This window comes from Squalius cephalus, assembly GCF_949319135.1.
Source record: "Squalius cephalus genome assembly, chromosome: 1".
Taxonomy (NCBI): Eukaryota; Metazoa; Chordata; class Actinopteri; order Cypriniformes; family Leuciscidae; genus Squalius; species Squalius cephalus.
This window is the reverse complement of record NC_137122.1, coordinates 47,846,878-47,857,146: the sequence shown is the minus strand read 5'-3', so window position 1 is coordinate 47,857,146 and position 10,269 is coordinate 47,846,878. Positions and strand designations below refer to the sequence as shown.

The 10,269-nt window shown below is 38.7% G+C and overlaps 1 protein-coding gene across 1 annotated transcript; it reads left to right on the top strand.

Moving 5' to 3' along the window:
• Nucleotides 1-415: 415 nt before the first annotated feature.
• mgat3a (beta-1,4-mannosyl-glycoprotein 4-beta-N-acetylglucosaminyltransferase a) lies at nt 416-3,811 on the top strand. Its single transcript, XM_079871751.1, is given in 3 exon segments — nt 416-601; nt 603-776; nt 1,806-3,811. Coding segments are annotated over 3 exon segments (1,521 nt in total). The 5' UTR covers nt 416-493; the 3' UTR covers nt 3,045-3,811.
• Nucleotides 3,812-10,269: the final 6,458 nt, after the last annotated feature.

The window sequence follows — 10,269 nt, the reverse complement described above, 5'->3', positions numbered from 1 at the left end:
AAGGCCAGACCTTTGCCTCTTTGGAGAGACGATTTGAGAACTGTCAATGTAATAAAGGCATAAACTGCAGTTTGCACAGTGGAAAGACCAGTACTTGACAGTTGGGGCTTGTGGTTATGCTTGAAATGACAACATTAGAACTTTTCTTGTCAAATAAGGAAGAGTCAAATAAAGAAATATAGTTTCATTTTCTACCACATATATTGCTCAGCTTGCTCACAGAATGTAAGGTGGCCGTTCACACGGAAGAAGAGTCAGTCAGATTGTTTCCGCTAGTCTTTCCCATGGTTGCTAATGTTGCACAACACTGCTCATATTTCATGGGCTAAGACAAAAGCACCTCAGTGACACATGGGATCCACTGCAAAAAGAGATTGCTAAATGTCATTGCGTTAACTTTCTGCTATAATTACCTGTTACTTTGAACTGAGAAGACACTTTGACAGCCAGACTATTTAAAGAAATGAGTGACACACTTACTATTTGAAATTGGATGTTAGTGGCTGAGTTTGTTTTTGTCCAACTAACAGAATTCTACCTGTGTTTTAGGATACGAATAAGGAAGCATAAGGTCTTCCTGTTGTGCTTACTGGGGATTTTGTGTCATTTCCTTCCTTCATTACTACAAAGCCCTGTACAATATTACACTGCTGCAGGAGCTCTCGTCTTCCTCCAGCCATCTAAAGACCCTGAAGGTGTTCAATAGGATCTTCTGGGGTTTTCCGACTACTGTCTTCCACTCCCAACAAGACTTCAACAGACACAGCCACCTGAAGGTAGAGGCAATGAGGGTGAAATAAGTTTTAATCGGAGGTCTTCTACCTGACCTGTCCGTTATCTCATCTCAGAGTACAACTGCTTCCTCTTGTGGCTTAATGAACCGGTTTAGTACTGACTCTAAGAGTATTTATATAGAGAGCAGGTTATTTTGTGGTTAGCATAAAAGTTACTGGTTGGGTCACATGGTCTCATCTACAAACTTCAGCTTTATATAAACAGTATATACAGTCATGTGAAAAAGAAAGTAGGCTACAACCTTTTGTATTCTATGGTTTTACGTATCAGGACATAATATAAAATCATCTGGTCCTTGGCAGGTCTTAAGATTAGGTAAATACAGCCTCAGATGAACAACAACACATGACATATTACACCGTGTTATTTATTTATTTAACAAAATGGAGAAGCCATGTGTGACAAACTAAGTCGGGTAAATCACAGTCAGCGCTGCTAATCAAATGCCTTTGATTAACTGATCATCAGCAAGTGTGATCACCTCTATAAAAGCAGAAGTTTTGGCAGTTTGCTGCTCTGGAGCAGTGTCAGACCTCAACCCGATTGAAATTAAAGAAACCTTAAGAGAGCTGTGCATCAACAAATGCCCACAAGAATCAATGAACTTAAGAAACGTTGCAAAGAAGGGCGGGGCAAAATTCCTACTGATAAAGTCATAGAAAATGATGGTTGCCAAAAAAGAAATCATAGGGTGTGCTTAGTTTGTCACGCCTGGCTTCTCCATTTTGGCTTTTTTTTTTTTTTTTTTGTCAAGTGTCATGTGTTGTTGTTCATCTAAAATTTTATTTACCTAATTTTAAGGACCAATATTGACTTATGTATATATATATTGGCATGTATATGTATTTATGTACTTATGTATATATATATAAGGGGATTGGCATATTTGGGCGTCTAAGTAACTGACAGATTAGCTAACAATACTGAATGTCACAGCTCTCAAGAATGTCACTTGTCTACAAATTTATTAAACTGTATTTCTAATAATAATCTTCTTTTCCTCCAAACAGAATCAATATGACTTAAATGTGATTCTGCCAGATCCTCCAGATGGGAAACTTCATGAACGTACCTTTGTACTCCATGATGATTCCACACCCTTTTTCATCCACACCAAATCCGGAGCTGTGTGCTTCCGTGAGGGTACGGATATGGCCGCCACTGCTTCTCACCGCAGGTTACTGCAACATAACTCCAAAGACAACACAACCAATGCAGGCAAGAAGGTGGTTCAGTGTCCCTGTCGGCAGGGTTGGCACGGCCCTCACTGTGGCATACCTACAATTGTGTATCACTCCAATCTCCCGTCCAAGTCAAAAGTAAAACCCAGAAAAGTTCCACGTCGAGTCATCAATGCCGTCAACATCAACCATGAGTTTGACCTACTACACACTCGATTTCACGAACTTGCAGATGTTGTGGACGTGTTTTTGGTTTGCGAATCCAACTTTACCGCGTACGGGGACACAAGACCTCTTTATTTCCGACACCTGCTCCTAAACGGAACGTTCGATTACATTAAGCACAAGATTCTGTACATCTTCCTGGACCACTTTCCAGTGGGCGGCCGTGAGGACGGCTGGATCACGGATGATTACCTGCGCACATATTTGACCAAAAATGGAATGTCAAGGATTGAGGGCCTCAAAGCGGATGACGTTTTCATCATCGATGATGCAGATGAAATTCCTGCTCGAGATGGAATCCTTTTCCTCAAACTCTACGACGGCTGGTCGGAACCGGTTGGGATACACATGCGCAAATCCATATATGGATTTTATTGGAGGCAGTTCGGAACGCTAAACATCTTATCTGCTTGCACGGCAGCTATGCTCTTTAAGGTTTACAAGGGTGATGGGATTCTTCTTCGCCGCCGATCCTATTATTCCATGTCGGGATTCCGGGAATATGAGAACTCCACAGGACGCATTCTAGTACCATGGGCCATTGGAAGCCCTGTTCACTATGCTGGATGGCACTGCTCTTGGTGTTTCAAACCAGAAGGGATTTATTACAAGCTCATATCAGCTCAGAATGGAGACTTCCCACGTTGGGGCGATTACAGTGAGAAACGGAATATAAGTTATATTAAAGAGTTAATACGTACAGGAGGTTGGTTTGATGGGTCTGTATCAAACTACCCACCCACAAACCCCAAAGAGCATATGTACGCTCCCAAATACCTCCTGGATAACTATAAAAAATATCGCTACTTGCTGGAGAACCTGTTTGCCAAAGAGAAACGTTAAGAGAAACGGATCTGTTTCAAGTTTACCTGATGGTTTCTGTATCCTAATGTTTATGTATTCAAAATGGAGACCTAGAGAGAGTGTCACAGTCAAATCGGGACTGTGGTAAAAATTGCCTTAGTGCATTAGTTGCATTGATGCTTTGATTCTTAAGATAAGTCATCATTATTCTCTCTTTTTTCCAGTAAAAAAATCATCCTTTAAAATCAGCATGAAGTCAAAATGGACAAATATTTTTATTTTTATGGAATATTGTATTAGTATTTATAGTATTTATCCATGCAAATCATTATTATTTTAAAATTAATATGCTCTCAATCTTGAATCAAAATAACTTTCCCTCCCTCTTGGCAGCTCATCTCATCTCTTATGATGTGTTCACTGGCGTGAGGGCGGGAGAACCTGTCACTCACATGACATCACACCAATAGTAAACCACAACCATCCAATCAATTCCCCATGGACAAAATCAAGTCCCGCCCTACATTTTATTTTGTTGTTTGAGAAGCCGTTGCACTCGGAAACACTTCACAATATAGCAGAAAAGACTACAACTTTCCTTTCATGCCAACTTTAAACAAGACAAATAATATAAAAACAATAGTAATATAAAATACATTCTTATTTATACAAAATAATATGTAAATACTTGTTTTCAGAGAATATATCTTAAAATTATTTTTTAAATTTTCTTTCTTACCTCGTTGACAAATTTCTAATTTTTAAATTGGTTGGATTTGTGGTCTTCATTGTCTTGTTTGTACGAGATGATTAAAAAAAAATCTTAATGAGTATTGTTTTATATTTCTAATTATTTTTACACTTTAAATGACAATGATATTGCAGCTGCAATGCCACTTTCATGTCCACTGAACTATAATGGCCCCATCACAGTCTGTAAGATCTTGCTGGTGGCTTGAGTTTCAAGGCTTTCACAGGGTCTGTCATGCTCTGTGGGCTTGGATACAGATACGTTAAGCATTAGCTGTAAGTATCACTGATGTGAATCTTGTAGATTGTGCTTTGAAACCGGAACTCCAGTCAGGAACTGAGTTTACTGTGTCAGCAAAGTTAGCAGCAACAGGAAAGAAATTATGAGATAACAAACATAGCCAAGACAAATATGGGAATTTTTATAAAGCATGGCATTAAAAAGGGCATTCAAACCTTGAGGTTCAAAATGAAGAGAATTCAGTTGTTAATGTGTGTGAATTCAATTATTAGTTCATGCGTTCCCTGGGAATCGATCCCATGACCTTAGTGTAGTTCGCGCCGTGCTCTAGGTTAATGTTTGAGCGGAGGGAATTCTTTCACAAAGTTAACTTTCACTTTGCCAGTTAAAATGATATTGCATTAGACCAATGTTTCATTTAAATGCAGCTATTTTTAAGTGTTAACTTTAATATTGGCCTCATCCATAATGTTTCCTCTTTTCCCGTCATTGACGGAATTTTCCGGGTTTCCGTGTTTTCACTGTTTTACGGTAGAGGGCGCTATTACGCATCTTCTGAGAATGTATCTCCTGAACACACATGCACAAACACGCAATATCATAATTATGTATTAATTTGCATGTGTAAAATAACGTAATCACAAACATTAAACAGCATATAAATCAAAACTGCCTAATGTTATACTGAAAAAAAATGTAGACCCAAGACGGGCTATAGGACTGTGCAAGCATGGACTCGATCTACTCCATCTATGTTCTGATCATCGTTCTGAATAATGGTGCGTTCAAGTCCTCCTGGGAAGTTCACACTTACGAAGGTATAAGTCGTGTTTACGACGGCCGGTGCGTTCACGTCACTTTTGTCGGAGTAAGATGTTGGCGTGTACCTCCTCTTAATTAATTACACAAAAATACAGCAAGGTTCTACTCTAGTTCTAGAAAATGAATAACAAAGAAATGTGCATCAGGTGTAGCCTAGAAATCTAGACGCACCCTAGCGGCAGCAAAATGTATTTTGCAGCCAGGGCAGTCTAGCAACTCTCCGTTGACTTTCGAAGCTGTAAAAACCTCAATTGAGTCAGGCCAATCACATCGTGTAGAGAGTAGGCGGGGCGGGCTTAACATAATGACGACAGAGTTGCGACGGTTCCCTGCTACTTGAAAACAAAGAAGAGCTGCTGCTGGCGAACATCTTTCGAATCGGCTTTGGTCGCGACTCTGGAGGACTTGGAGTTAAGTTTTTCTTTGAGAAAAGAGCAAAGAACGGCACTTAAGTCATTCTTAAAAAAGGAAGATGTGTTTGTAGTTTTGCCAGCCAGATTCAAAAGTTGAATCTATTAACTAGCTCCGCTGTTGGGAAAACACTCTGGTTGGTTGAAGCGCTGTCCTATTGCGTGCAGAGTGAATTTGAAAGACAGCCGTTTATCCCGCCCCTCGGATTGAGCCGTGTCTATGGTGAGTTGCCAGACTTAACATCTTGATGTAGGTCTGGCTTGCCAGGCTACATCAGGTGTGCTTTGGTTTTTAATTAATTTATGAAGCCACTGCAAACTTTATTGTTACAAATTACATTGTTATATTATAATGCCATCATATTATGTGCAGGTAATTAGCTTACTTCGCTGTAAATAGAAAAGCCTGACAATATCACTGCTAAATACCTTTCGGTATTGTGGTATTCCGCCATGTTTCTCACTGACACGCCCACAACTCGTAAAGATCGGGGCTTAAAGAAAATCCCGAGCTTCCCACTCGTACAACATTGTGGTGGCGTTCATGTGGGTTCAACTCGTAAATACGATCTATAGCCTATGAGATGACTTGAACGCACCATCCTGATGTAGGCTAGTCTTTGTTAAAAACGTGATTTTCTCAGCAGTTGCATTTTTTTTTTTATTAAACTTATCCAAGTGTTGATAAAAAAAAAAAAACAATGCATGAAGCTAGAATAAAACGTGTTAACGAAAAAAAAAAAAAAATTAAGCAGAGGGTCTGTTCTTTCTTTTGATTGGCTATTGCATGTTCAGATATTCATATGACAAAATATTCAAGAGGCCATGACATGTGAAAATGATCTAAAATGCTGGCAGGGAAAAGGTTAAAATGTGCCATTTTGACTGCTGTTAACATCCTCCTGTGAATTAATAGAAAAAAATAACTTAAAAAAATAAATTAACTGGCTAGATGGATTAGGCTACAGCAGTTAGAAGACAATGATGTGAAATTTTGACGACGTTTTTTTACATTTACTGCCAATGTAATAGGCTAACTAAATGTATATTCATTTTTTAGAAATGAAAATATTAAAACTTAACTATATTTGCGATGTTGATAACTGTGAAAACGCGTCATCACAATAGGCTAAACCTTGTTTATTGAAATTTTGTAGGCCTATTCAAAGAAATCACACTCGTAACCCTGCTGTTGTTGCACTAAATTGGCCTGGCTAAGGTATCATAGCATCAGCACTCTTGCTTGTGTGATCCTGCTTTATTTTTGCTTTTTATCTCAGGTAGGAATCTTGCCAAGTTGACAAGGTTTAGAAATAATGCGGAACTAACACTGGCTCTAGTCATTCAGTAGGTGTGTGGTTGCTTTCTATGGGATCAGGGGGCAACAGTGCCACTGTCTGTTTACCCGAGAGAGATCTCACAGGGGCAGTGAGCCGAAGTCAAATCTGAGCTGCTTTGTCTTTTCCCCCTTCCTACATGGCAGAGATGCAACCTTGTGTGACCTGCTAAAATGCTGGTTATTATGAGAGACTTTTGCCAGTATTTACAAAGACAAAAGAGAGCAGTTTCTCAGATCTGTACACCCTGAAAACATTGTTAAATCTCTTAAAGGAGAACTCCGGTCAATTTTTAACATTGAGCTCATTTTTGTGTAAATTTGGAGTGCTGTCAGTACAGAGAACAATGACAAAAATCAGTGTTGCCTACACCGTGTTATCCTCTTTTTAAAATTTGCACCCTGTTGACTTCAATGGGGCAATATTTAAACCTGCTTTTAGCCTCTTAACATCCTTGATGTGTCATTACAAGTGCACAGCCAATGTGAGTGATTCCTTCGGAGTGAACGCGGGTTAATCTGACTGCAGTAGATGTGAAAGAAATGAATAAAAATGATGTTTATTCAGCCAGCGCACATACCTGTATTTACATCCTGTTTTCGGTCGAAGTCCATAGTAATCGATTGTCGAGTTCACGCGCATGATCATAGGTACTAAAGTTAAACCAATGCGCGTGAACTCGACAATCGATTACTATGGACTTAAAAAGAGGATAATAAGGTGTAGGCAACACCGATTTTTGTCGTTGTTCTCTGTACTGACAGCACTCCAAATTTACAAAAAAATGAGCTCAATGTTGAAATTGACCGGAGTTCTCCTTTAACAACACCAGCCTGCTTAAGAGGAACAATTAGTTTCATATCTATTGTTTATTTACAGAGGGCCTACTCGTTCATAGCATAGTAACATGCAAACATGCATAGTAGTGTGGAAAGAGAAGTTGGTTATGCTTCAAAACTACATTGTGTTTTTTTGTTGTTTTTTTGTTTTTGTGGTTTGAGCTTTTTTTTTTTTAAATGTCTCCTGATCACAGGTTACTTGGAATATTTTGTTAATCATTTCCTCTTATATGATGATAGAAATTACATTTGTGGCTTAACTGTTTCTCTTACATTATATAATCTGATTTGTGTGACAGTGACCCTACAGACAAAATCAAGTAATTGTTGTTTACATGAGAAATGTTTTTGCAGTGCCAACATTTTGAACGATTGTACTTCCTGTAGAGAAATTAGAAGCCATAATCTGTACTATTGAATAACAATCAGTTGGTCAAAAGGTTGTTTTTCCTGTCCAACGCATTACATACAGTAGTTTCATGAGTCAAATGTTAACACACTGGATTATGCTCTACTGCAGTCATTGTTTAATGATTGCTGTGCAATTACTGATATTTCAGATTGTATGTAATGAAATAAGATTGTATTTTTCATATGTTTGTTGCACAGGAATGTTGGAAATAATTTGGATAATTTTACTCAATGTTGATTGCTCTTGTGCCGAATTCAGAGGAGAAGTTTATAGTTGCTTTTACAATTGATCATTTGTGTAGGAAGTGACTTGTTTGTATGGAATATTTATTCGAGAAAAATAAAATCAGACTTTTTCTTCTTTGTAAGTCATGTTTTCTAAGTGAGTGACCAATATGACAGCTAGTCTCCTTTATTGTGATCGTAATGACATGCGCTATTCCCATTCACCACTAGAGGGCGTGGGAACAGCAGCATTTTTCCTCTGTTCAATGGCTGACATTGAACCAGGGTTAAATGAATAACACTATATTTTAGAAATCTTTAGAATTTTTTTTACCCTAATTTTTGTCTCGAGGCTGAAAATTTTCCAGCAAGAAAAAAAGAAACAACAAGAAAACTTTCATTCATGACTTCTCAAATTAACCATTTATTGTGTCATTAAAAATCATCAATAAAAAAAAAAAATGCTTGACATCCGTACAGTACATTAACATAAAGCACCACTAAGATGTTAATATACAAACCAAAGCCTTTTTAAAATCACTGTCAAGTATGTTATTTATAGCACCTGATGTATTACAAATAATTTTTAGCACCACTGAGATGTTAAAGGAACACGCCTACTTTTTGGGATTTTAGCTTATTCACCGTATCCCCCAGAGTTAGATAAGTCCATACATACCCTTTTCATCTCCGTGCGTGCCGAAACTCTGTCTGACGCACCCACCGCTAGCCTAGCTTAGCACAAAGACTGGAGGTAAACGGCTACAGCTAGCATACTGATCCCAATAAGTAACAAAATAACGCCAACATTTTCCTTACATGTTGTGATTTGTAAAGTCACAGCGTGTACGAATAACAAGGTCACATGAGACACAGCCATCTTCTATCCGTATACATACTGGGAACTATATTCTCAGAAGGCGAAGCACTGCTACTTATGCGGAGTGATTTACTCCAACTCGGAGCGAACTCTCTTCTCCTCACCACGGGGCATCTCAGGTGCTGCGAGCAAATCACTCCGCCCAAGTAGCAGTGCTTCGCCTTCAGAGAATATAGTTCCCAGTATGTATACGGTTAGAAGATGGCTGTGTCTCATGTGACCTTGTTATTCGTACACGCTGTGACTATACAAATCACAACATGTAAATAGGAAAATGTTGGCGTTATTTTGTCACTTATCGGGAGCAGTATGCTAGCTGGAGCCGTTTACCTCCAGTCTTTGTGCTAAGCTAGGCTAGTGGTGGGTGCGTCAGACAGAGTTACGCACGGAGATGAAAAGGGTATGTATGGACTTATCTAACTCTGGGGGATTCAGTGAATAAGCTTAAGTCCCAAAAAGTTGGCGTGTTCCTTTAATATACAAACCAAAGCCTTTTTAAAATCACTGTCAAGTATGTCAAAATACAAATGATTTTTAGCACCTGATTCCTTAGGCAACAATTGTGTTGTGTTTTACTTTTCCTCAGCTCCATTTCTTTACTTAATCATCTCAGAATACATACATTCCTGAGATCCGGATTCTGTAGACCAGACTGAAGCCGGATTAAGATACTAAACCAACAACAAGCTTGTATTGAAGACTCTTTTAAGTCATGCGTTGGGCAGAGATCTGTACCTTGTGGTTTCATAACATTTAATCTTGCTCTCCCTCTCTATATTTCTATCATCTGAGTCTCTCTCAAGTGGATTCTTGCTACTGAAATAGGAAAGCCACATACATCCTGTTTAACATCAACTAAAAGCCCCCCCCCCCCCCCCCCCCCCCCCCCCTTCCAATAAACAGAGCCAGACACCAACACACACACTCAAAGCTGACTCTCTCAGGGCTCTCTACCCATTTAAAACTGGCAGATGACTTGTTTTTGATGGCGTTTTCTTGAAATACACTACCGTTCAAAAGTCTGGGGTCAGTAAGATTTTTGTTTGGTTGCATTTTATTTTACAGTACATGCACTTACCTGTACTTACCTAAGAAAGTAACTACATTGGTTACGGTTAGGTTTAGCATATTAGAATGATTTCTGAAGTATCACGTGACAATGAAGACTGGAGTAACAATGCTGAAAATTCAGCTTTGATCATAGGAATAAATTACATTTTAAAATATATTGACCGGTTTTGAGAATAAGAGACTTCTTTCAAAAAAAGATCTAAAAAAACAACCTCAAGCTTTTGAACAGTAGTGTATATTAGACCCCCACCCCCCACACACAAAATTTTTTTTTTTTT